Below are 27,373 nucleotides of genomic sequence, written 5' to 3' on the forward strand. Positions count from 1 at the left end.
CGGAGGCCAAAAAGGGAGCCAGATATCTGAAGGTATCTGAACCACTATTTTCCTTTTATAACTCGTTACTTTTTATCAGATTAAATTATATAGTGCTTTCTCTCTCTCCCCCACAATCCTTCCTACCTCTGTGTCTTTGTTCATGAGATTTCTTCTTTATGTGGACTGTTCTGCTTGGACGTCTCCTCCCAATCATTGTTACTAATCCTTGAAGGCCCATGTCAAATCCCACATTCTCTGACCAACCCAGTCATCTCTCCTCTCTAGAAGCCTTCTAAACCAAAAGTACCAAATACCTATAAATCTCATCTAATAATTATATAGTGCTTGTAATGTTTGTTAAAATTGGATCGTTAACTAACTTTTTTTAAAAAATTAATTTCTCAAATATGTACCTTCAAAGGCAAAGATTTTATGTTCTACTCGGTATATTCCATAGGGCCAAGAACAGTGTTAAAACAGGCACTCAATATCTGTTACTTTAAATAAATTGCTAGTGATGCCGTTTTTAAAATCCTTTTACTCATGGTGCTGATAACACCAAGGTCAACGGTTCAAACCCTGTACTGGCCAGCCACCCAAAAATAGTCAAAATTCCTTCATAAAATATGAGTACATAAACATTAATAAACTATAAAATATGACCTTTAAATAAAGGCCCACCTCCCCCAACAAAATTAAGCCAGGATACTATAAGATGCCTAAAGAATCAGGCAGATTTAGTTGTTTATATATAAATGATCAATTAAAGTGGATATTTTCAGCCTTTTCCCTCATCTCAATATAAAAAAGAAACATCTACTATTATGTTTCTAGGAAAAAAACCAAAAAGAGTATCAAATCATAAGGCACCAAATTAAACGTTACTATAGTATAAAGCGTACTATCTGGTATAAAAGATCCTTCACTACACATTACTCTCTGATCTATGGCTCTAAAAAGACAGCTATTTGGGTTTATTGTAATGTGACAGTTAGGACTTACAACACTCACACATAAATATAGCTTTTTAAATTGGGCGAGTGCATATTATTCACTAAAAGCCAAAAAGAAACTAATGTCTCTTGACATTAAGACTAAAAGGCACATATACAAATATACTGGAGAAACTTCAAAACCAACACATCATTCTAAGTAAACAATGCAGATCATGTTAATTGTGTGTGCAAACCAGCAGATTCCAAGAAGTATGATCACTTCCTAACGCTGATAAAGCCCTATTTTAAAAGAGGGCTATGTGTAAGTAAATCTGCAATCTCAAAATTGACAAATATTTATTTGAGCACATTTCAGAAATAAAGGACCACTGGGAACACGAAGAAGGGGCCTTTCCATAACCAGCTTGGAGGTGACTTATTTAAAAGAAAAAAGGGAAGAAAGTTCTAGAGTGAAATAAATGATACTGTTCCAGCTAGGTGGACTCTGGCCAGAATAAGTATGTCTTCCTTGTGAATTTACAGAATGATGCTGCCAAGTGAACTAGGTTTCATTTAATTTATCTAAGTCTATTTTTAGAATGGCACCTATCAAACACATATGGTATACATAATTCAGAAGTCTAACGCCAAGGTCACAGATCAGAATCCCTGTACCAGCCAGTCACCCCCCGCCCCCTCCAAAAAACCATAATTCAGTACACAATGATAACATCCTCTTAAAAAATTATATCCATGCAATGTGAACTTGACAAATGCAATCACTATCCTTCAGAAATCTGGAAAATTCCCTTCATCTTTATTTTGTCCATGAATGTATGCGAAAAGTAAAATGAGCTATGTTTGGAATTTAAAAGTGTTCAGGGAAAGAAGTAGAAAAAACATTTCACATTTATTCAAATTATGCATTGCTTCAAGAAGAAATACTGCAATGTGTTGCTAATCAAGGTAATTAATACCTATTCAGTACCTTCTATGTCAAAGTCACCCCAGTAAGGTAATTTGAGGCAAAACTTGAGTAGATATTGCTAGAAGTACTGAAAGCAATAGAAAAGATGAATGTATAAAGAGACCTTGATGGAGGCTGATGCTAGGAGCAAGCACAGGGTGGGGAGAGGGAAATCATCAATTCATGTGGGAACAGGGGTGGGACTGGGAAACACTAACAAAGAATTCAATAATAGAATAAGTATAAGAGGTGAGGTCTAACAGAAAATTAAGGAAGCCTCAACCAGGGATGGAAGGCCAGGGCTAATAAGGAATCCTGTGAGAAATAAATTATAAAAAGACTACATGTAATCCTTGATGTCTCTTACATTAATATTAATGAATTTTCTCTGAATATAACCTAGAGGTGACAATGGCCTGGACTTCAGGATTATCTATATGATCAGTGACCAGTCAGTAGCTTTCTCCTTTCACATGTTTAGCTCTTTAATCCTATATGCCTAGAATAGCTGAACAATTTTAAAAGCTATGGGTAGATACTCATCCTATTCCATGCCTAAAAGAAGGAAGAGACAGGAAAAGGAGAATTACAAATCTCTGAATGTTTATGCTCAAAAATAAATGGACAGTGCTATGGTTTGAATATGTTTCCCAAAGTTCATGTGTTGGAACTAATCCCCAGTGCAACAGTGTTAAGATGTGTGACTTTTAAGAGATGAATAGGCCATGATGGCTCTGTTCTCATGAATGGATTAATGTCATTATCATGGGAGGAGTGGGTTTGTTATTTTGGGAACGATTTCCTTATAAAGGACAAGGTTGGCCCCCTTTTCTCTGTCTCTCCATCACATGATGGCTTCTGACAGATAATGACACAGCAAGAAGGCCCTCGTCAAATACTAATGCCTTGACCTTGCGCTTACCACCCACCAGAACTATGTGAAAACAAATTTTGCTTCTTTATAGATTACCCAGTCTCAGGTATTCTGTTACAGCAGCAAAAAATGGACTAAGACATGTAGTGAGGTCCAAGAAACACAGAATACATTTTTTTTTTTTAATTTTATTTTGTCGATACACATTGTGGCTGATTATTGCTCCCCATCACCAAAACCTCCCTCCCTCCTCCCTCCCCCCAACAATGTCCTTTCTGTTTGCTTGTCGTATCAACTTTAAGTAATTGTGGTTGTTATATCTTCTTCCCCCGCCCCCGGTTTTGTGTGTGTGTGTGTGTGTGTGTGTGTGTGTGTGTGTGTGAATTTATATATTAATTTTTAGCTCCCACCAATAAGTGAGAACATGTGGTATTTCCCTTTCTGTGCCTGACTTGTTTCACTTAATATAATTCTCTCAAGGTCCATCCATGTTGTTGCATATGGCAGTATTTCATTCGTTTTTATAGCTGAGTAGTATTCCATTGTGTAGATATACCACATTTTCCGTATCCACTCATCTGATGATGGGCATTTGGGCTCGTTCCAACTCTTGGCTATTGTAAAGAGTGCTGCAATGAACATTGAGGAACAGGTATACCTTCGACTTGATGATTTCCATTCCTCTGGGTATATTCCCAACAGTGGGATAGCTGGGTCGTATGGCAGATCTATCTGCAATTGTTTGAGGAACCTCCATACCATTTTCCATAGAGGCTGCACCATTTTGCGGTCCCACCAACAATGTATGAGAGTTCCTTTTTCTCTGCAACCTTGCCAGCATTTATCGTTCAGAGTCTTTTGGATTTTAGCCATCCTAAATGGGGTTAGATGGTATCTCAATGTGGTTTTGATTTGCATTTCCCGGATGCTGAGTGATGTTGAGCATTTTTTCATATGTCTGTTGGTCATTTGTATATCTTCCTTACAGAAATGCCTACTTAGCTCTTTTGCCCATTTTTTAATTGGGTTGCTTGTTTTCTTCTTGTAAAGTTGTTTGAGTTCCTTATATATTCTGGATATTAATCCTTTGTCAGATGTATATTTTGCAAATATTTTCTCCCACTCTGTTGGTTGTCTTTTAACTCTGTTAATTGTTTTTTTTGCTGTGCAGAAGATTTTTAGTTTGATATAATCCCATTTGTTTATTTTTCCTTTGGTTGCCCGTGCTTTTGGGGTCGTATTCATGAAGTCTGTGCCCAGTCCTATTTCCTGAAGTGTTTCTCCTATGTTTTCTTTAAGAAGTTTTATTGTTTCAGGGTGTATATTTAAATCCTTAATCCATTTTGAGTTGATTTTAGTATACGGTGAGAGGTATGGATCTAGTTTCATTCTCCTGCATATGGATATCCAGTTATCACAGCACCATTTGCTGAAGAGCCAGTCCCTTCGCCACTGAATAGGCTTGGTGCCTTTGTCAAAGATCAGATGGAAGTAAGTGTGTGGGTTGATTTCTGGATTCTCTATTCTATTCCATTGGTCAGTGTGTCTGTTTTTATGCCAGTACCATACTGTTTTGGTTATTATAGCTTTGTAGTATAGCTTAAAGTCAGGTAGTGTTATGCCTCCAGCTTTATTTTTTTTGCTCAGCATTGCTTTGGCTATGCGTGGTCTTTTATTGTTCCATATAAATGTCTGGATAGTTTTTTCCATTTCTGAGAAAAATGTCTTTGGAATTTTGATGGGGATTGCATTGAATTTGTATATCACTTTGGGTAGTATGGACATTTTCACTATGTTGATTCTTCCAATCCAAGAGCATGGGATATCTTTCCATCTTCTTGTATCCTCTCTAATTTCTCTCAGCAGTGGTTTGTAGTTCTCATTATAGAGATTTTTCACCTCCTTGGTTAACTCAATTCCTAAGTATTTTATTTTTTTGGTGGCTATTGTAAATGGGCAGGCTTTCTTGATTTCTCTTTCTGCATGTTCACTATTGGAGAAAAGAAATGCTACTGATTTTTGTGTGTTGATTTTGTATCCTGCTACTGTGCTGAAATCATTTATCAATTCCAACAGTTTTTTTGTAGAGGTTTTAGGCTGTTCGATATATAGGATCATGTCATCTGCAAACAGGGACAGTTTGACTTCATCTCTTACAATCTGGATGCCCTTTATTTCCTTCTCTTCTCTGATTGCTCTGGCTAGTACTTCCAACACTATGTTGAATAGGAGTGGTGAGAGTGGGCATCCTTGTCTAGTTCCTGTTCTTAAAGGAAAAGCTTTCAGCTTTTCCCCATTCAGGATGATATTGGCAGTGGGTTTGGCATATATGGCTTTAATTTTGTTGAGATACTTTCCCTCTATACCTAACTTATAGAGGGTCTTTGTCATGAATGAGTGCTGAACTTTATCAAATGCTTTTTCAGCATCTATAGAGATGATCATATGGTCCTTGTGTTTGACTTTATTAATATGGTGTATCACATTTATTGATTTGCGTATGTTGAACCAACCTTGCATCCCTGGGATGAATCCCACTTGATCGTGATGAATAATTTTATGTATGTGTTGCTGGATTCTGTTTGCTAGTATTTTAGTGAGGATTTTTGCATCTATATTCATCAAGGAAATCGGCCTGTAGTTTTCTTTTTTGGTTATATCTTTACCTGGTTTTGGTATCAGGATGATGTTTGCTTCATAGAATGAGTTTGGGAGATTTGCGTCCGTTTCAATCTTTTGGAATAGTTTGTAAAGAATCGGTGTCAATTCCTCTTTGAATGTTTGGTAAAATTCTGCTGTGAATCCATCTGGTCCTGGGCTTTTCTTTGTTGGGAGCCTTCTGATAACAGCTTCAATCTCCTTTATTGTTATTGGTCTGTTCAAATTTTCTACGTCTTCATGGTTCAGTTTTGGGAGCTTGTGTGTGTCCAGAAATTTATCCATTTCCTCCAGATTTTCAAATTTGTTGGCGTATAGTTGTTTATAGTAGTCTCGAATGATTCCTTGTATTTCAGATGAATCAGTTGTAATATCGCCTTTTTCATTTCTAATTTTTCTTATTTGAGTCTTCTCTCTTCTTTTTTTGTTAGCCATGCTAATGGTTTGTCAATTTCATTTATCTTTTCAAAAAACCAACTTTCTGATTCGTTGATCTTTTGAATTGTTTTTTGGTTTTCAATTTCATTCAGTTCTGCTCTGATCTTAATGATTTCTTTCCGTCTGCTAACTTTAGGTTTGGATTGTTCTTGTTTTTCTAGTTCTTTAAGGTGAAGTGTTAGGTTGTTCACTTGCCATCTTTCCATTCTTCTGAAGTGAGCGTTTAATGCAATAAATTTTCCCCTCAATACTGCTTTTGCAGTATCCCACAGGTTTTGGTATGATGTATCATTGTTTTCATTAGTTTCAATAAATTTTTTGATTTCCTGCTTGATTTCTTCTTGGACCCATATGTCATTAAGTAGAATGCTGTTTAATTTCCATGTGTTTGTATAGTTTCCAGAGTTTCATTTGTTATTAATTTCTAGTTTTAATCCATTGTGGTCTGAGAAGATACATGGGATAATTCCAATTTTTTTTTGAATTTATTGAGACTTGATTTGTGACCTAATATGTGATCTATCCTGGAGAATGATCCATGTGCTGATGAGAAGAATGAATATTCTGAGGTTGTTGGGTGGAATGTTCTGTAGATATCTGCCAATTCCAATTGGTCTAGAGTCTTGTTGAGATCTTGTGTTTCTCTACTGATTCTTTGCCTAGATGATCTGTCTAATATTGACAGTGGGGTGTTCAGGTCCCCTGCTATTATGGTATTAGTGTCTATTTCCTTCTTTAGGTCTAATAGAGTTTGTTTTATAAATCTGGCTGCTCCAACATTGGGTGCGTACATATTTATGATTGTTATGTCTTCTTGATGGATCAGTCCTTTTATCATTAAGTAGTGTCCCTCATTGTCTCTTTTTATGGTTTTTAGTTTAAAGTCTATTTTGTCAGATATAAGAATAGCTACTCCAGCTCGTTTTTCTTTTCTGTTTGCATGGTAAATCTTTTTCCATCCTTTCACTCTTAGTCTGTGTGAATCTTTATGGGTGAGGTGGGTCTCTTGTAGGCAGCATATAGTTGGGTCCTCCTTTTTGATCCAGTCAGCCAGTCTGTGTCTTTTGATTGGGGAATTTAAGCCTTTTATATTAAGAGTTGTTATTGAAAGGTGTTGATTTATTCCTAGCATTTTATTGGTTGTTTGGTTGTCTTAGGTGTCTTTTGTTCCTTGCTTTCTGATTTACAGTTTGGTTTCTGTGTTTGTTGGTTCCTTAGGTTGTAGATAGCGTTTTTGTTTGCTTGTTTTCTCTTCATGAATGCCATTTTTATTATACTAGTGGGTATTGATTTTTGGGGGGGTTTTTATGGCAGTGGTAGTTATTTTTCAGGAACCAAACCCAGTACTCCCTTGAGGATTTCTTGTAAGGGTGGTCTTGTGGTAGTGAACTCCCGCAGTTTTTGTTTGTCTGAGAAATATACTATTTGCCCTTCATTTTGGAAGGATATCCTTGCAAGGTAGAGTATTCTTGGCTGGCAATCTTTGTCTTTTAGTATTTTGAAAATATCATCCCATTCCTTTCTAGCTTTTAGGGTTTGTGATGAAAAGTCTGATGTTAACCTGATTGGGGCTCCCTTATAGGTGATTTGACGCTTCTCTCTTGCAGCTTTTAAGATTCTCTCTTTGTCTCTGAGTTTTGCCAATTTGACTATGACATGTCTTGGAGAAGGCCTTTTTGGGTTGAATACGTTTGGAGATCGTTGAGCTTCCTGGATCTGAAGATCTGTGATTTTTCCTATACCTGGGAAATTTTCTGCCACTATTTTGTTGAATATGTTTTCAATGGAATCTCCATTTTCCTCCCCTTCTGGAATACCCATGACTTGGATATTTGAGCGCTCAAGGTTGTCTGATATCTCTCTCAGATTTTCTTCAATGTCCTTGATTCTTTTTCTTTCTTTTTGTCTGCTTGTGTTATTTCAAACAGCCCATCTTCAAGTTCAGAGGTTCTCTCTTCAACTTCGACAAGCCTGCTGGTTAAACTCTCCGTTGTGTTTTTTATTTCGCTGAATAACTTCTTCAGTTCAGCAAGTTCTGCTACATTTTTTTTTTCAGGACACTGATTTCCTTGTACATTTCCTCTTTCAGATCCTGTATACTTTTCCTCATTTCATCATGATGTCTAGCTGAGTTTTCTTGTATCTCATTCAGTTTCCTTAGAATTATCACTCGAAATTCCTTGTCAGTCATTTCAAGGGCTTCTTGTTCTATAGGATCTAGAGTTTGAGATTTATTAACTTTTGGTGGTGTACTTTCTTGATTTTTTGTATTTCTGGTATCTTTTTTTTGATGTTTATTCATTGTGGCAGGGGGTTTCACAGTCCACCGGTTTGAGACTATTGACTAACTAGGATGTTGCTGTGGTTGCCAATTTCGTATGGCTCCCTCCGTGACTGTTCAGTTGGCCTCTAGTGCCTTGTGTGTGTGGTTGCCTCGGGTCTTGGGCTTCTCCGGGGAGCCACCTTTCTGGTCAGCTTGGACTCTGCTGGGCTGGTGGATCACATACCACAGGGTGTGTGATCTCTGTTGAGCTTTCACTTCCTGTGCAGGACTTCTCCCTGTTCCGTGTGCTCTGGCCCAGGCTGTTGGATCGTGCAGTGGCGACCCCACAGGGTGTGTGGTTTCTGTCGTGTCTCCGCCTCCCTGGCCGCACGTCTCCCCACTCTGTGCGTACTGTGCTGGGCTGGGGCATGTCTTCTGCAACCCTCGTCTATCAGCTGGGCCTTCAAGACCCTGCTAGGCACCGCCTCGCCCAGGAAGTCTACCAGGTTTCTGGTAGGCACAGATGACTGGTCGCTCTGGGTGCCTTTGTAGCCCCCCAGCATAGACCGAATCTAGCGCCCACCTGCAGCCAGCTCTCCGGCAGGTTCAAGCGGACCTGGGAACTCTCCTACCACACTATTCCCAACCAGAAATTCGTTAGGCTTTTTTCCGAACTGGTGGCCGCAGAGATGGTATCTGCCTCTCAGTAACAGGAAGTTTACCGGGGGCCAGAGTCCAGGGTGTGGTGGAGTGACAGTCGGCCAGCCCATACTTCCTTGCCCTCCCGACACTGGCCAGGGACGCCCCACACCACCAGCCCCGCCGGAGAACCACAGAGGGAGTGGGAGGGGAGGCCGGCACACAGGCTCCGGAAAGCCTCGTGCCAGGCCAAGCAAGTGGGAAGGCTCAGTGACGGCTGAGCCAGGCGGAGCTGCCAGCACCTGGGAAAATGGAGGCAGCCCCGGGGCGGTGAGTGAACCGGTGATGCAGGCGGGAGCCGGGTGGGCGTCAGCCCCCCGAACAGGGCTTGGCCAGGGGTCACTCACAGGGCTGTGCCAGGTCGGGCGCTCACTCTCTGCCTCTGGTTTGTCGCCTTCCCCGTTCTCGGCCGCTGCCGCCTCGGGCTGTTCAGTCGCGGCGCGGCTCGGGTGCTCCCAGGAATCTTCTTTAATGCCGGCCTGAAACCTCGAATCCTGAATAGGGCAGCTGGCCGCCTTCAGCGCGGCCCCGGCCTCTGGGATCCTGTCTGCATCCACAGCAGCCCTGGCGCCGTGTTCCCTGTTTCAAGACTCGCTTTTGCAGCTAAGAAATATTTCTTTTCCTGCTCCATACTTCAAAGCTGTTGCCTGTAAATGAGGCAGCCTCTCCTGCCGGGGGCAAAGTGGCGGTCACCCCCCACGACCGGCCCCCAGCAGCGGTCCTCCCTTAAGAGATGGCAAGAGGAAGGTCCACAAGTTTCCCGGCTGCCTGAGGCCCAGTGGCCGCCTTTTCCATCTCAGCTACTCCGCGCCAACCGCCGCAGCTACCGCCATCTTGAAACTGCCCAGAATACATTTTTCAACAACAATCAAGAGGTTTGAAAAGTGACACAGTGGATCAGGGACAACAAAGCATCCTAGGCCCCCTGAGATACACATATACAATTATTCTCGGAGCTCAACTAGAAGCAACACACAAAATTTCCCTAGCCTTCAATTTCATGAAAACAACTATTTCTTTGGAGGTAAAAGTCCTGATGCATTCTACTTAATCTTCCACAGAACCTTCCTTTAATCTTTTATTTTTAAATGAGAGACAGGGAAAAATAAAAAAATAAGAGCTGGGGGGTGATGAGGATAAGCTATGCCCACAAGAAGAGTGGCTAAATAGACTTCTTTGTAATCACGTAGTGTGACTGGTATGTAAATCACGGAATGACACCAGTATTACACAGAAGATATGTCAGTTCATATGTGATTTTTCCTAGCCAGGAGTCAAAATAGCAGAAGCAAAGTTTTAAAACGCCCTGTGCTCCATGGAAGCAAAGGGAGGGGTTCTTTCAGCTGTTTTAAGAAAAGTGAAATCCAAATTGTCTACATATCCCATGAAAACAAGCATGGGTATGAGAATGGCTTTTTAGTAAACATCAACCCTAAATTATGTATCCTGGGCCTGTGTCTGGGATGTCTCTCCCTTTAAAGGTAAAGAGAATTAATTTTAAGCAGCTTTTAGATGAAATGAACCCACAGCACTCCAAACCTCACCCTCCCCACACCTACACTTGGGCAGCAAACTCAGATACAGTATAACTTTTCACTATACTAAAAGACAAATATTATGCAAACAGCAAGAATTAAAACGTACAACTTTTCGTAAGTACATAATGTCAAAAGTAAATTAAAAAAATACATACCCATATATGCTGCCCAATGGATAGCACGCCTATCTTTCTTGTCAAAAGCATTAATATTGGCACCTCTAGACAACAGTAGTTTGACCATCTGGAATAAAAGTGAACATGGTTTCATTAAAACTCACAAGTAGAACTGTTCATGAACAGCCCTTGTGAAGACTATTCATCTCAATTTCTCTGGCACTCAATTTCTGCACTTGTAGAAAGGAAGGTGCCACACTAAATATTGAAGGCTGTTTAACATAACAACAGGACAAAATATTTAAAAAGGTTCACTGTGGGGTTACTGAATTCAGGCATCAGCATTGTTTTAAGATGCCACTTTGTGTCCTGGTATTTTATGAACAATTAAGAACAAATCTGGGAAGTCTAAACCTGGAATATTTAACAAGGGGTTTTATTCCTATTCATAGCCCAAAGTGTTAAAATGCAAAGTGCATTTTCATTTCAGAATGTCTTAGTAATGCAAGCACAAACGTAGTATCTACAATTAGACCTGAAAGTCACGGCACAGTCTTAACTCATAATATGCCAGGAATAATAATTTAGCCTAACCATATTTATAATAATTTCTCCATTGGAAAGGGCATTCCAGATTTCAAATAGGGACATATCTTGAGACCGTAACTGCAATTCAGGCAAGGATTTTTTTATGTTGCAAAATTAGAGAAGCACAGTGAGAAGAACACTGCAGCCACCAACTCCCAGTAATGGAATCTTGGGAATGTCATTTTATCTCTTTGAGTTTCTGTGTCTGCAACAAAAATGAAAAACTGGACAAGTTGGCCTCAAAGGTTCTTTGGTTTCATTCTTCCCTAAGTCTTATATGTACACATAAACCCCACCTTTCACTATGATAACACCTAGCATAAGCAATGTTTGTTGTATAAGATACGTAAGAACTAGTTTTCTTAAATTGTTTTCTTTTTGTGGTTCTTTCACTAAAGACTTCTCATGTTTTCTGAACTCTGCCTTCCTTTGCTACTATCCTTTTGTAAAAACAACGAAACTGCTTTGTCTTCCCAGGTTATTTTTTCCCACAATGACAAAACATACTTTTCATGTTATGTTGTAGTTGGCAATTTTCTCCTTTGTTACCCCACGCTGAGTATGAAATTCAAGTGCATGGACAGTATTTACTACAGAAATCTCTAAATTCAAGAAAGTTGTATCATGAAAAAACATCTTGAGTGTTTGCCAGAGGCAAAATTACACAATAATGAGCAAGACAGAAATTTTTGTTTGCTTTTACCATGAACTGGTTAATGGATAAAAAAGGCAAGTTCATTAATAACTGGGAGGTGGAGGGATGTAAGGAGAGAAATCACTGTCTAATTGAATGCCACCTACCTCACCATGCCCACTGAAAGCTGCATGATGTAATGCAGTTCTTCCTGCTCGATCAGACACGTTTACATTACTCAGAAGAGGTACCAAGGCTTCAGCACACTTTACAGCTTTATTAGCAGCAGCTATGTGTAAAGGGGTTTGCCAATTTTTGTCTCGAGCATTAACATCTGCAGAATGCTTTAGAAGTACCTGAACTGCTTCCTAAACATATAAAGATAAAAGTTATAAAAGACAAATGAGTTGAGTTTTAGAAATAATATATATAGAGATAGATGAAGAAAATAAAAAAGTTTTGATAGAACCTGCTACAATAAGAATTTACCACCCAAAACAAAATATTCTGAACTTAAGATACAACAAGATAAAACATTTCCTTTCCCTACCTTCCCATTAAAGGCCTAACAATCCCTACCAAAATATGCAATAAGAGCATTGATAAATATTCCTCAAAAACATACATTTCTTATCTTGTTTTTTCTAGACAGCAAGTATAATTAACTTATACTCTGAAGATTAAGTAGATTAATTTCTTTGCTGTTAAATGTATAAAAATTAAAAACACACTATTTCCCAAATTAGTATATATGCTATATTTTACAAAATAAAAAAATTACTAGTATCTAGCTCATTAAAAATAAAACAAAAAGACATACACAAGCTTTTGTGGAAAAGCTGGTATGAAGGCAATTTGAGAGTTTACTGTCCAAAGGGATATATCTCCTAGAAGTATATGGAAAACCTCACAACACCACATCTATAAACTGGACTCATGGCAGAATTCCAAGGAATTCAGTATGCCATCAACACTAACCACATCTATAAACTGGACTCATGGCAGAATTCCAAGGAATTCAGTATGCCATCAACACTAAGCAATAAAATTTTCTCCTTACAGTGATAATTCTTATCTTTGGTAGATGAATGTCAAACTATGTAAGAAAATGAAAAGGAGCAGAATCAGGACAGAATCTGAGTTCTTATTTCAATTCTATTATTTAAAAGGTATACTAATCGAGTCTTAAAAAGCAATCCTCAGTGTTCTTATCTGTGAAGAATGGAAATACCACTTGCCCACCACTCTTCTAAGGTACAACAAACTAATATATATGAAAAGTGTTAGAAAATATAAGTAGCTATAAATATACAATGTATTAAGGAAGACTAAACAAAACACTATTCTCCATGAATACCCGTAGCTTTTTCAGCCTTTGAAATAAAAAAGAATCAGAACTATTTGAAATATGAGAAACAGCAAAAGTATTTAACAGGGCTGGCAAAAGACTAGAGAGATGCCAATAATCTATAAGCTGCTAAGGAAGTCAGCCAGCTAATCAAGATACACGGAGGCCTATGACCCCACAATTCCACTCCAGTTAATCCAAGAGAAAAAGAAAAAAGAGATCCATCCAAGAACTCTCAAATCAGTTTTATTTACAACAGCTAAAAACCAGAAATGTGAATGTTCATCAATAGGAAAATGGATAAACAAACTATGGTACATCTGTACACTGATACTACTCAGCAATAACAAGCAATGTACCAATAATGCATGCAACAACACGGATGAATCTCAAAAATGTTATGGTGAATAAAAGAAGTTAAGACACAAAAATACATATTGTATGGTTCCATTTCTATAAAGTTCTAAAGCAGGGAAAATTACTCTGGTGAGAGAAATCAAGAACACTGGTTGCCTCCGGGGACAGGGAGGACTGACTAAAAAGGGACATGAGGAAACTTGCTAAGGTAATGGAAATCTATGTCTTGACTGGGATAAGGTTACATAGGTATATATATTTGTCAGAACTTAAGAGTGTACACTTAAAATCTGTGCATTTATTATAAATTATATTTCTATTAAAAATAAATACAAAAAAGATACATAGAGGAATATGTACTCAAAATTATGGAAAACAAGGTACAAAAACTATCAGGATTCCCCATCCCCACCCTCTGAGAAGGATATACAGTGACAGAGGGGATAAAACTAACATTATACTGGGAAATGTTAGTAGGCATGTTAGTGAATATACTAGAAAATAATTTAAAATAAAATGAAGAATTTATAATTGGAGAAAGTGGGTAAACACAGCATGCTAGAGATGCCAGCCTTGCCTTGTCCATTCCCACTCTGGAATTCACAATACAAACATTAAAGCTTCTGAAAATCTGGAAAGAATTTTTAGCAAAAATAGGAAAATCAAAACTATTCTTTTGTTTCACTGAAAAGAAAGAATAAATACAGTTCATGGTAGGTGAGGGTAGGTAAGATGGCACCTAAAGGCGGCTATCGATACAACACCTAAGACTCCAGAATCAAGACAGATCAAGGTTTGAATCCTAGGTCCACAATTTACTACTCAGAGTAATATGAAAAAAAAAAAAAAAAAGACTTTAGAAATTTTAGTTAAGGAAAAAAAAAAAAAAAAGGTGATTTTCTAGAACTACAAACCAAACAGCCTGTCATATCCTAGTATAACTCTAGATCATATTATCAGCGTATTATAAACATATAGAAAACAACATGGGGATAACCAAGAGTATAGATGGTTTCACTAACAACAAATACTCCTATTGTAACCTCAATTCCAGTTTTTTAGTTACTGATGGACATGTGTAAAAAATGCTCCCAGTGTGCCATGACTAAAAGAAAAAAGCTAAATAAATACTCATGACATCAAATAAGATTATGAAATATGGGTTGAAGACAAAAGGTTAAACAATTGTACTCAAAGGGTATTTATTAATATCTTGGGTCAATCTAGAAGAGGCTTCACGGCACTGGTTGTCTCTTTGGTTCTGCCTTTTTAGCAGTTCTTACCACTGATTTGAAGGAAGGCACAGAAGAAGAAGGGCTAACACACTGCAAAATAAACACGAAGTTTGGATGGAACACTGATATTTCACGTGATAAAGTTTAAGCTTAGTTATCTTGATAGAACTAAAACCTAATTCCTGATTGGGTTAAAAAAAATAAATTGTGCAACTGCCAGAGGATCAAGCGGTGTGATGTGGCTTCTTGAAACACAAAAATAAAAAATTTTTTAAAACCCCAAAAAACCCTAATACTCAGAAATATTCAGAAGAATACACGGCACTTACAGAGAGCTGAACAGTATACTACTCTTGAAAAATGATAGTTACAAATCAGAGCAGTGGAGACAGATTGAGGCAGCCAGCCAGTAGGAGGAGGTATATGGAAACCACGTCACCGAAGGAGAATTGAAGAGTACACGATATTTAACATGAAGCAGTCTTTCTCAACCCAGGTTCAGTGAGGGAATTAAGCCCTAATACATTACTGTATGTGATAAATTAACTTCTCTCCTATGCACCAATCATCATGTATGTCCTTCGGAGAATTTAGAAAGTAATCACTTCAATCATCTTGCATAGGGTTTAGTTCTGTCATGGTATCACAAAACCATAAACCAAAACCATAAAATTTTGCCTTAGAGAGACCCCTCTCTTTACAAATCCCTCTGTGGTCACAGCTATGTTTTCTATTAAATGAAATAAGTATAGATCTCTTTGCTCTCAGGATGTAATGGAAATCATTAAAAGAACATTGGTGAAACTGATACTCTTGGCTAGGTTTTCTAGCAGTTTTGCTACTTACAAGATTTTCTTTTCAAAAGAAAAATGATACTCAGTGTATACAGAAGTTATATTTTCATGGAATGGCCACATTATATAGCTGTTTCCCATAATTCTGCAAAAGAGTATTGATACTATATAGCCCAGTAATTTTCAGACTGAAGAGCAGCCTTAAGAAACTTATTAGGATCACTGTTTTATAACCTACAGCTTGCCCTTAAGTTCAGGTTGAGTACACAGTTTTTAAAAATCAGGAGTCAAGTCTCTAGGAAGAACCTGCCATCTTCCTCTAACATTAATTTTTGAAGCATTTCTGGTCTGTTTTACTGTCTCTGCAAATATACAAAGTGTACCTTCTGATGATTTAATCTGGTAAAACTACATTAAATTTAATAGCCATATTCCCAGGAATCATACTGAAAAATGGGTAAGTATGACTGACATTAATAGGTTCCAATAATAGTAATATTTATCTTAACTGCTTTTATTTAAAGAAACATCTTTATGAAGGGCTAACCACAAAATAAATGATGACATGGAATTTCAAAGTATTTTGGCTATAATATCTTAGGTTTTTCATAACTCTCAGATTTGTCCAACATTACACAGCTAAAAAGCTAGTTTCTCCAAATATAAGTTCGATAAGATAAGTTCATCAACTATAGCACATCAAAGACCCACATGGGAGTTAGGTTTTGTGTTCAAGTGGACTCATTGTTCTCCTTTTCCTAACTAGGAGGCTAAACAGCTAACAGACTGTCTCTGTCACATCGCAGGGTTTGTAAACCTTCCCAATCACTTTTTCCTTCTATTTCTCTTCATTTGCCCAGGTCTTGTTCTGGGTTTAAGATTGCAGCTCACAATGACAAATACAAAGCAGCATAAAGAGGCAGGAGCTCCCACAGTTTCTTCTGAGGTACTAGTTAGAATTGCCTTTCCTTTTCCAGAACTACCTGGTCCCATGATGGAGAGAAGGAGCAGTAGCTACACTTAGGAATTCCTTTCTTCTCTCACAATTTGAATAACTAAAGAAACACTGAACTACCATTAACTTACACAACCACATACTTTTATTTTATTTTTTGGGGGGTGGCTGGCTGGCAATAGGGATCGAACCATGAACCTTGGTGTTATCAGCACCATGCTCTAACCAACTGAGCTAACTGGCCAGCCCCACATACTTTGATATTTTAAATTTTTTTAAAAAATGTGCAACAAGCAACAACTATCTTAAGGTAGGTAAGAGTGTTCTGGGCACAATGCATTTTAGAAAGCACCCACTACACTTTACAAAGGCAGCACAATGACAGAGAAAATGGAGGTCCAGGTTTTTGGTCCATCTCTACCATTCAACAGCCAGGTAGTCTCTGGCAAATCATTACACAGTTTCCTCAAAATATCCACCCTACAAAAATGTCATGAGGACTAGATATAAAAAATATAAAAGATACTTTGCAAATAATGAATGTTCTCTAAAAATGTCAGTTATCTTGACAAGCAAACGATATTTAGGGCTGTAAACAATATTTTAAGGTTATATACTTAGAACTGGTAAAATGTGCAATCAAGTAATATTTTTGAAACTAATTTCATTGTTTAAACAATATTTCAGTTAATCATTATATACTGATGAAATTATTTCTTGATCACAATCAGCAGAACCTTTGCAACAGTCTATTGTGAATCCGTGGAGAAAAGCTCAGAGAATGATTATGTAAGATAGAAAAATACTTCATAGAAGGGACAGATGAAGGGTTTTCTACTTTCTACTACTTCAGACTCTCTGACAGGCCTTACATACAAAAGGAGAAATGAAAAACTTAACTTGGTTTGTACAAATTCTAAAGTAAAATGACCAGTCTAGGTGTTTCAGTAGCTTTTTCCTTCTTTTGAAAACACAGAATTTGAATATGGACTCATAAGCAGGCCTACTTAATGTTTTTATACACAATATATTTACTAAGAGAAATTTCATACCTCACTACAAGATGCAACTGCTCTGTGTAAAGGTGTCAACCATTTGCTGTCTTTGGCATTAACTCTAGCTCCTGCAACAAGAAGAAAAAAATAAATTGAAATATTTTACATAAAATATTTTAAATAAATCTCCTGAAATAATAGTTATATATAGTCCAAATTGGATAAATAACTATTGAAAAAGTACCTTTATACTACAAAATAAAACTATGCTTTTAAATTGATGTAATTATTGAATAAGGTATTGGCTCTATTAAAAAGAAAATAAACATTATTTTATATATAGGCTAAAAAAGTCACCTTTATACAGAGCATATCCAAGGTAAAAATTAGATCCCACTTTAGAATGTGTGTTAAAAAACTCAAATACTTAAATAAATGAACATAAGAGTATTCAGAGACAAAACACAGACTATTCCAAAGTCATCCTTTCTTTACTAATGAATGTATCATGTCATAAAGTAATAACAATATAAAAATAGTTCAGCTGCTATTGTTAAAAACAGTCAAGTTATTATATAAAATGGATATTTAAAAAAAATGAGAAAGAGGTGAACCAATCCACATGTCTTTCTGAGTTACCAAAAGATTAAGAAAGAAAATGAACTACATACAGTACGATTGTTTAAAAATCATTAAGTCAATGGACAAAAATTATTCCTAACAGAATGCAAACAGATGTAGTACAACAGAAGTGTATTACATAATTTGAAGGGGGGAAAAGTCTACCTCCCACATAAAATCCACTAATTTGGTACCCATGTCCCAAGCAAATAGAAGTAGCACATGGCAGGATCACTCTATACCTAAGAAGAGAAAAAACAGCTTTGGTTCTTGGAAATATAGAGGAGCTGGCTGACAGATCCTTTCTTGTAAGCCTAGATTTATATCCTAAATCCTAACTAAGTCCTTATTTTCTAGATTATAAAGTAGAGGTACAGCAAATAGCTCAACATCAGAGTAAACTATAGCAGAACCAAGGCTAGAACTCATACTTCCTAATGCTTACAGTAATTCTGTGTTTTGAGTGTGAGGGTCAGGGAGATAATCAAGTGCAGTGACTTCATGTTGTGGCTCCAATAATTACTAGCTATGGGTCCTATCTGTGTGATCCCTCTGAACCTAAGTTTCGTCATCTATAAAACAGGTTTCATAATACCTTGTTACAAAGATTGACACAGAATAAACATACCTAGTACACATGGCATAGATATGTTAGAGGTAGATTTAAAAGCCTTGAACATGAGAGAAAATAAAATAAAATGGGGGTGTAGGAAACATCCACAAATACGCAGTTGAAATTCTGAGAGTAACCTGCATTCTCTGCAGGCAATGACAGCGAGGACACAAAAGAATCCAGAGCCAATAAGGGAGCTTTTAAGAATGCTCAGTTAGGCTTTGGGAGAAGGAAAGGGAGTGAGCAAAAGAGAACAGTCAAGAGTGGTATATTCATGTAATAAACTTTTGGGCAACTGTCTACCAGGCACTGTGGGGACCAAGATGGCTAAAGTATGGACTGCCTGACTACTGTAAAGTGGGCCTTCTTGGGTATTGACACAGACACTGAGAAGAGACAGTATATCGGATCAACAAAGGCAAGAAGAATGAGGTCTTATAAGTGGCCTTCAGAAGTCTGACTCAAGGTATTAATGAACAAGAGAATATGAGGAAGGTACTTCAAAAATTTCATGGAATGAAATTAAAAGATAATATACGAATCTTTCCATAAGCTTTTTGAAGACCCTTTGTAGAATGTGGCTGTCACAAAAAGCGAGCAGGCTATGTGCTGATTAAGATCTGAGAAATAAAAAGTGATAAAAACAATAACTGTACAAATAATGTGTTTAACCTTTATGTAGAAAAAGAAATAACTACCTTATCTGTAGTTTCAGTTACCTGTGGTCAACTGCAGTCCAAAAATACTAAATGAAAAATTCCAGAAATAAACAATTCGTAAGTTTTAAATTGCACACCATTCTGAGTAATGTGATGACAGCTGGCACGGCCAGCCCTGTCCAGCCCAGGATGTGAATCATCCCTTTGTCCTGTATGCATAATGTAGATGCTCTAGACACTCCCCCCTCATTAGTCACTTAGTATTGTCCCCATTATCAGATCAACTGTCGTGGTATCACAGTGCCTGTACTCAAGTAACACTCATTTTACTTAATAATAACTCTAAAACGCAAGAGTAGTGATGCTGGCAATTTGAATGTGCCAAAAGAAGCGTGAAATGCTTCAAGTGAAAAGGTATAAGTTCTCAACTTAGTAAGGAAAGAAAAAAAAAAAAAAAAATCACATGCTGAGGTTGCTAAGATCTATGGTAAGAATGAATCTTCTATCTGTGAAATCACAAAGAGGAAAAAGAAATTAGTGTATAGTTTATATAGGGTTCAGCACTACCTGCAGTTTCAGGCATCCACTGGGGGTCTTTGAACATATATCCTGAGGACAAGGGGGAACTACTGTATTTGCTTTATATGCATAAAGAAACTCTAGAGGAATGCTAAGACATTAACAAGAGTAGATGACTATATATTTGTGTTGGTGGTGGGGTACACTGAAAACTGGGCATGTGGGGGACTGGGATCGAAGGGCAACTTCACTGTACACTGTGCAATCTTAAATATTTATGTATATTTACTATGTATACAGAGTGAATGCGTAATTTTTTTTAACAAAATTGAATTATTGCCTATTCAAAAATGACCTATATTTAAGAGGGAATAAAAGGAGTGATTATAGAATACATGCCAAGATTTTGACTTCAAGTGCAAAGAAAAAAAAATAGGGAAGTAACTAGGAACAGGGTAAATATAGTTTTTTCTTTTGTATATCTAATTTTAATGGTGCAATTGGTAAACCAAAGTAAAAAAAAAAAACCTCTGCTGACCTCATTCTGTCATTTTAAGTTATGATAATTAATTAGCCTTTCTTTTTACTTATAATAATCAAAGTTAATATCAAAACACATAAGTGACTATAAAAAAATCTACAGTGGTTGACTGAGGACATATCACACTGCTACTTATTACTAATAGACAATTTGGTAAAAAATTTGGCTTATTCTTTTGATTCTAAAGATACTTATCTGCAGGAAAATCAGCACAATGGGATTTTAGACCTCTGATCATAATCTTTCTCAGAAGACACTCATCTTTTGTTAAATCATGTGTTTCTTCTAATAGCATTGATCAAATGTTTTAATTCCTTGCAAAATAAAGGTCAACTATATGAGAAATGGTGGGGCTATCTGACGGCACCAATGAAACACATACCTCCCCTGTCCACATTAATTAGTATGTGATTCACATAGTAAGAAATATGACACAGCAATGCACACTTCAAGAGCAGCAAGCAGTTGGCCATGTTCTTGTAAAAGAGAAAACAGTGTAAGAGCAACAAAAAAGGCAGCACACTTTAAAATGGCTTAGTTTCTCAGAGCCCACCTCAGTGAACTCTCTGAAGGTAAACAGACTTCTGTTCTACATAGGCCATTCCAAAGTGTGCTACATATTCATATACACATTAAACTACAAGGTCATTCCAATAAGGAAAAACATTTCTAGAGTACAGTTAACTAGTCCAACAGCTAGCTGTTGTATAGAAAACTAGCCACAGGGCTGGCCCGTGGCTCACTTGGGAGAGTGTGGTGCTGATAACGCCAAGGCCACGGGTTCGGATCCCTATATAGGGATGGCCGGTTAGCTCACATGGGAGAGCATGGTGCTGACAACACCAAGTCACAGGTTAAGATCCCCTTACCAGTCATCTTTCAAAAAAAACAAAACAAAACAAAATCAAAACTAGCCACAAAGGCTAACAATGAGGATGGAGCTAGGGGAAAAGGGAAAAAAATAAGAAATCATACCCACTTGAAACACAAAAGTCTTCATAGAGAGAAATAAAACCAAATGTAACAGCCTGTGGTGGCATCATCATATGCTCTATACATGGTAGAAGATAATATTTGTAATTTATCAGGATGACCTTAAGTCATCAAGATTATTTTCTGGGAAGCAGGGGGGCAGTGCTGGCCAGTACAGAGATTGTACCCTGGATCTTGGTGTTATCAGCAGCACGCTCTAGCAACTGAGCTAACTGGCCAGCCCCTCTAGTCACTAAAACAGATAAGAATATAAAACAGCAGTCCCATCTCAACTGTTAATGTTAGGTTACTCGTAGACCCTGAGGTGGTAGGAAAAAGCATTACTAAGAAAACTAAAGACAATAAAGATAGCAATTTAAGAAAGAAGTCTTGGATAACTATTGCAAACCAATATTAACAGAAAACCTCTTACGTGCCAGGAGCACATCTCGTTAAATCCAAAATGATTACAGCCAATTGCATAATCAATATTTTCCTTACTAGACTTCCCTTCCCCCCACAAATTTATGTATATCAACTGACTATTCCCTTAAGATAAATAAGCAGCCAGAGCCTATACTCACATATAAAAATCTGAATTTGGATTCACCTTTCCAGGGTAGAGATGTGGTTGGATTTCTGACATTAAATGCAATAACACCACAAACAAGCAAATATCAACTGCAGGATAACCTAAACAGGTTGTATCCATTTTATACCAGTTGGATTCTATACAAAAATTCAGGTAACCAGCTTCCTCCCACCCAACCTTTTCATTTAATAAATCACCCACTTAAAAGTGTACTCTGAAACAATAGTTTTTTGGGTTTTTTTAAAAAATAATTTATTTTATTTATTGAATCAAAATCGATTATACATATTTTTGGGGTTGAACATTAAGATATGTTGATTAAATCAGTATTACTAGCATATATATTGTTACAAATCGTAATTATTTATGCCCCTTGTCCAATCTCTCTCCTTCCCCCATTCTCTCCCCCTCCCCACTCTAATTGCCCTAGATTTCTTCTCTCCTTCTGAAATAATAATGGTTACTCTGTTAACTTGTTGCCTAGATGATCTGTCCAATGCTGAGAGATGTGATCACGTCCCCCAATATTATCATAGAGCAGATGCTTCTTCTGTCACTCTGAAATGGGTTTTGTGTAAAGAGACATCCTCTTCTTTTCTTTGTCTCTGCTGGTGACTCTTCTTTTGTGAATGCACTCCAGTGGTTGGTGGACCATCTGTGTGGTGGCTGCGGGGTCTAGACACTTTTGCGGCAGCCATGGTTATTGTGGTGGGCCACCCACGTGGGGTTGCTCTTTTTGGCATGCTCCTTGGCAATGGTGGTATGCCTGGTTGTGGGGTGTGGTTGGTCCCCTTCTCCATGCCTCTGGTCCCTGGGCAGAGCCCAAGGCATTGGCGCCGTGTGCCTGGTTGTGGGAGAGGGGTCCAGTCCCCTTCTCCATGTCCTGGGTCCCTGGGCAGGGCCCAAGGTGCTGGCGTGGTGTGCCTGGTTGTGGGAGAGAGGTCCATTCCCCTTCTCCTTGCCGCGGGTCCCCGGGCAGGCCGCAAGGTGCTGGCGTGGTATGTGTGGTTGTGGGAGGGTGGTCTGATCCCCTTCTCGATGCCCCGGGACTGTGGGTGGGCCCCAAGGTGCTGGCTTTTTCTGCCTGGTTGTGGGAGAGAGGTCCAGTCCCCTTCTCCATACCCTGGGTCCCCCGGTGGGCTCCGAGGTGCTGGCGTGGTGTGCCTGGTTGTGGGAGGGGGTCCAGTCCTCTTCTCCATGCTTCAGGTCCCCAGGCTGGCCCTGACACACTGCTGCAGTTTGCCTGAAAGTGGGAGTGGGGTCCGGTCCCCAGATCCAAGCCTCCAGTTCCCAGGCAGGCCCCAAGGTGCTGGTGGTGTGCCTGGCCTGGAACTAATTTTTTGTCCTTTGCTTCTAACACAGGGGAACTTCCTGTGGGAACCAGTACTTGAGCTGTGCGGTTGTTTAAATTGCTACTTTGCTGCTGTTTCCCTAGGGAAGGCTTTTTGTGCAGCTCAGGGTTTAATGGTTGACCTGGTAGGTATTTCCAGCTCTCCAGAGACCCGGTGAATCTGTGTTCTGTAGAATCTCTGATCTGGGCCTGAGTTTTTTCATCAAACTGCACCCCATGCAATTCTGTATTCCCGACCAGTCTCCTCTGAGTGGTCCCGTGCTGATTGGGGGGCAGATCAGCTGTCCTTGCTGTGCCCCAGTGTTCCCCTGGTGGGCCTGTCTTCCCCACCGCCCGTGCTGCAAACACTTACCATGGGACGGGCCCTGCACTGGTCCCTTGCGATGACTCACCGGCCTCTGAATGGTTCCCTTTTTTCAGTTCTGTCTCCTCGCTCCTGCGTGGGTCCACGTGAACCCTATTAATGGTCTTGCTCTCCAGGGGGCCACCATGGCCCTCTTCTCTCCTGCCGTCTCCAAGTAACTCCATCTGAAGGGCACAGCTGCGGCTTCTGCCGCCTCCTGCTCCATGTGCTCATCAGCTCCAGCCTTAAAGCAGCCGTGGCCCGAAATGCTCAGAGCAGCTTTTTCTTTCTCTCATCGTAGTTTCTCTTGCCTTCATGAACTCCATAGGTCTCTCCTCCTCTTCCCATGAGCTCCAGCGCCCCCGGCTTGGCTGACGTTACATTTTTATAGCTGTAAATTGGTTGATTTGTGGGAGAGAGTGACGCTGTGAACCGTCCATTCTGCCATCTTGATTGGATCTCCTCCAGTAGATTTTTTTTTTTTTTAAAGAAAAAATTACTTACGGTAGATTTCCAAAATTAAACGTCTAGCTATTTGGAGATAAACCAGAAAGTAATTAAAAAACAAAAACAACCTAATTTACTTACATCAGTCTATTTTGGGCTCCAGACAGCGATGTAGCTGAAGAGAGGTCTGGTCTTGTGCAGAGACAATCCGGGGTTAGTGGAAGGAACCCAGGAGCAGGAGAGACTTGTGATCTAATAGTGGCTCTGTAACCATGAGGCTGTGTGACCTCGGGCTATTCCCTGGATCTTCATTTTGTTAATCCCTGCCTCCGATGCTGTGTGTGTTGGGGGATGGGGGGTGGGGAGAGGGAAGGTGGGGTTGATAATAGGCCCTAGGTTTAAACAATACAGGGCACTATTTCCATGAAGTGAGTTCTACAGTCAGCAACTCAAATCAGGAATATCCCATTTGACCCTAGGTCTCATTCTGCAAGATAACCAGTCCACCTGCTTTCTCCCTAATCTAATCAGTCATCAAGTTCTGCAAAGTCTTCAATTTTTGAACCTCAATTACCTGTAAAATAAGGGACTGTGCTAACCGATCCTCATGATCCATTTCCAGTCATAACATATCCTATTTTCAAACACTCAGAACAAATTATTTTATATTTATTAAATACCTTGTTGAATTGTGTTCCCCGCCAATTCATATGTTGAAATCCTAACCACAATGTGATGGTACTAGGAGGTGGGGCCTTTGGGAAGTGACTAGGTCATGATGGCAGAGCCCTCATGAATGGGATTATTGCCCTTATAAAAGACGAGAGAGCTCCCTCAACCCTTCTTTCATGTGAGGTTATAGTGAAAAGAATGCGGTCTGTGAACAAGTGGGCCCACACCAGACACAAAATCTCTTGGTGCTATGATCTTGGATTTCTTAGCCTCCAGAACTGAGAGAAATAAATTTCTACTGTTTATAAGTCACCCAGTCTATGGTATTGTTATAACAACCCAAACAGACTAAGACACCCTACTCTAGTTTACATTAAATAGATGAGGTAGTATCTTTATATCTATGCCAGGGGTCTTCAAACTATGGCCCAAAGGCTGCCAGTCACGTAAATTGTAAAGAATTACAGGAACACAGCTATGCCTATTTATTTAAGTACGTACCTTTCACATTACAACAAGAGTTGAGTAGCTGCCAGGGAGTCCATATAGCCTGCAAATACTATTCAGCCCTTAACAAAAAAAGTGTGCCAACCTCTGATCTAGGCTAAACATTTGAAAGTAGGGTACTATTTAAGTTATTTCTATTTTCGTAAGTGGCTTAGTCTGTGTCCTGCTGCTAACTGGAAACCACAGACTGGGTAATTTAGAAGTTTATTTAGCTCACAGTTCTGGAGGATGGGAAGTTCAAGAGCATGTGCAGGCACGTGGTGAGGTCCCTTCTGCTACATCATGACATGGTGGGAGGCATCATATGGTGAGACAGAGCAAGCGTGCTAACTCAGGTCTCTCCTCCTGTCCTTGTAAAGTCACCACAGTCCCATCACAGAGGTCCTACCCTAATGACCTTATCTAATTCTAATTACCTCCCAAAGGCCCCACATCCAATCAACATATTAATTTGGGGATTAAGTTTCCAACACATGAAATTTGAGGAACACATTTAAACCATAGCAACATGTGTTTGTAAAAATTATACACAGTCTCACTAATTATCCAAAACTTCCACTTGGAAGGAATCATTTTCCTCTCTAATCCTAAATCACAGAGGAGATAGATAGTCCATACCCAGTGAGCTGAGCCAGGAGCCAAGTACTTTCATCCCTCTTCCCAAACTGGAAATAACGCTTTCCTTGGGCTGCCTAGCAAAAGGAGCAGCAAAAGTTTCAGATTCTGTTTTCAGGTTGGGAGTGGAATGAGCAAAAAATAATACACTTCCACTTTTCTACCTACAACGCTGGGGTAAAAACAAAACAAAAAAACAGCTTCTGGGGCTGACCCCGTGGCTCACTCGGGAGAGTGCGGCGCTGGGAGCACGGAGGCCGCAGGTTCGGATCCTATATAGTGATGGCCGGTGCGCTCACTGGCTGAGTGCGGTGCGGACGACTCCAAGCCAAGGGTTACAATTCCCTTACCAGTAACCAAAAAAAAAAAAAAAAAAGCTTCTGCATTATATGTTTTAAGAGAGTGTTAGGGATACCAGCTATTGTGGCTGAATTGTCTCCCCCCAAGTTTATATGTTGAAGTCTTACCCTCTAGAACCTCAGAATGTGACCTTATCTGGTGATAGGGTCTTTACAGATGTAATTTAGTTGAAATGAGGTCACTAGGGTGGGTCCTAATCCAACATGATTTGTATTTTTTATATAAAAAAGAAATTTAGACAGTCGGAGGCACTGCTAAACATATGGTTTTGAATGTAAGCATTAAAAGAATAGCTCTTAAACAAAATGTGTGTCTAGGTGGGTAGAAAATTTAATATTTAAAACAAGTTCTTCAATAAAAGTAACTGTGCATGCAAATTTTTACTAAATGCTAAGTAGGTGGTGGTGGTGGTGGTGGTGGGGCAGTATGGTGGGTAGAGGGAAGAAAGTAAGATTCAGATTACAGGAGTGTTAAAAATATGGATTCTGTATTCAGATTGCCTGTATCTGAATTCTGGCTCTAGCTTTACTAGCAGTACAATCTTCAGCTACAATAGTACACAACCTTGAAAATTTCAACTTTCATCTCAAAGCTGTACTACTAGCAAAAGCTAAATGTCTCATTTCCTTATCTATAATAATATATTCAGAGTTAAGAGAATAAAATGAGATAAATGAAAAGGCTAAATTTATCATAGTGTTTGAGATGTAATAAGCAATCATTGTTTGATATTATTTCACCCCATTCCTTAATAATTATGAAATCAATTCCAGTGGACTCTAGTGTTGCTACTAATTCTATGAAGTAAAGGATTCACTGCACGTACCACGTCAAAAACGATACCCCTCCTCCACAAATCTTGGAGGTGCATCATGTAAAAACATGTGATTTCCAATGATTTTAATTCTGGACTGCAAGTTAAAGAGAGCAAGTAGTTTTACTCTAAAACAAGTCATCACAATATAAAGAAAATGAGAACAGACACCATCTTCAGTACGACAAGGAAACAGTTATAACCACAAACCAAACTGTGAAGATTCTCTACTGATTACAGTGAAATATGTACTGAAATGAGGAAAGACAATGAGTCAAGTGAAGCTTCTTCAGATGCTGGGAAGGCTACTGAATCCTCTAAAAATAAGTGTTTGTGTGCTATCCATCTGTTCCTTTCTCTCTGCTGTCTGT

General features: G+C 38.8%; 1 protein-coding gene across 5 annotated transcripts in view; it reads right to left on the reverse strand.

Moving 5' to 3' along the window:
* ANKRD28 (ankyrin repeat domain 28) overlaps positions 1 to 27,373 on the reverse strand; it is a 184,417-nt gene that overhangs the window by 48,396 nt on the left and 108,648 nt on the right. For 4 of the 5 annotated variants that reach the window (XM_063113784.1, XM_063113785.1, XM_063113786.1 and 1 more), the window contains 3 exons: positions 17,434 to 17,504; positions 11,860 to 12,060; positions 10,510 to 10,597 (listed from right to left, as the gene is read on the reverse strand). In XM_063113784.1, coding sequence (XP_062969854.1) covers positions 10,510 to 10,597; positions 11,860 to 12,060; positions 17,434 to 17,504 — 360 coding nt within the window. The remainder of the gene's footprint in view (positions 1 to 10,509; positions 10,598 to 11,859; positions 12,061 to 17,433; positions 17,505 to 27,373) is intronic. The other variant, XM_063113787.1, reaches the window with a different exon arrangement.

The sequence above is a fragment of the Cynocephalus volans genome, chromosome 11 (genome assembly GCF_027409185.1).
Source record: "Cynocephalus volans isolate mCynVol1 chromosome 11, mCynVol1.pri, whole genome shotgun sequence".
Lineage (NCBI taxonomy): Eukaryota > Metazoa > Chordata > Mammalia > Dermoptera > Cynocephalidae > Cynocephalus > Cynocephalus volans.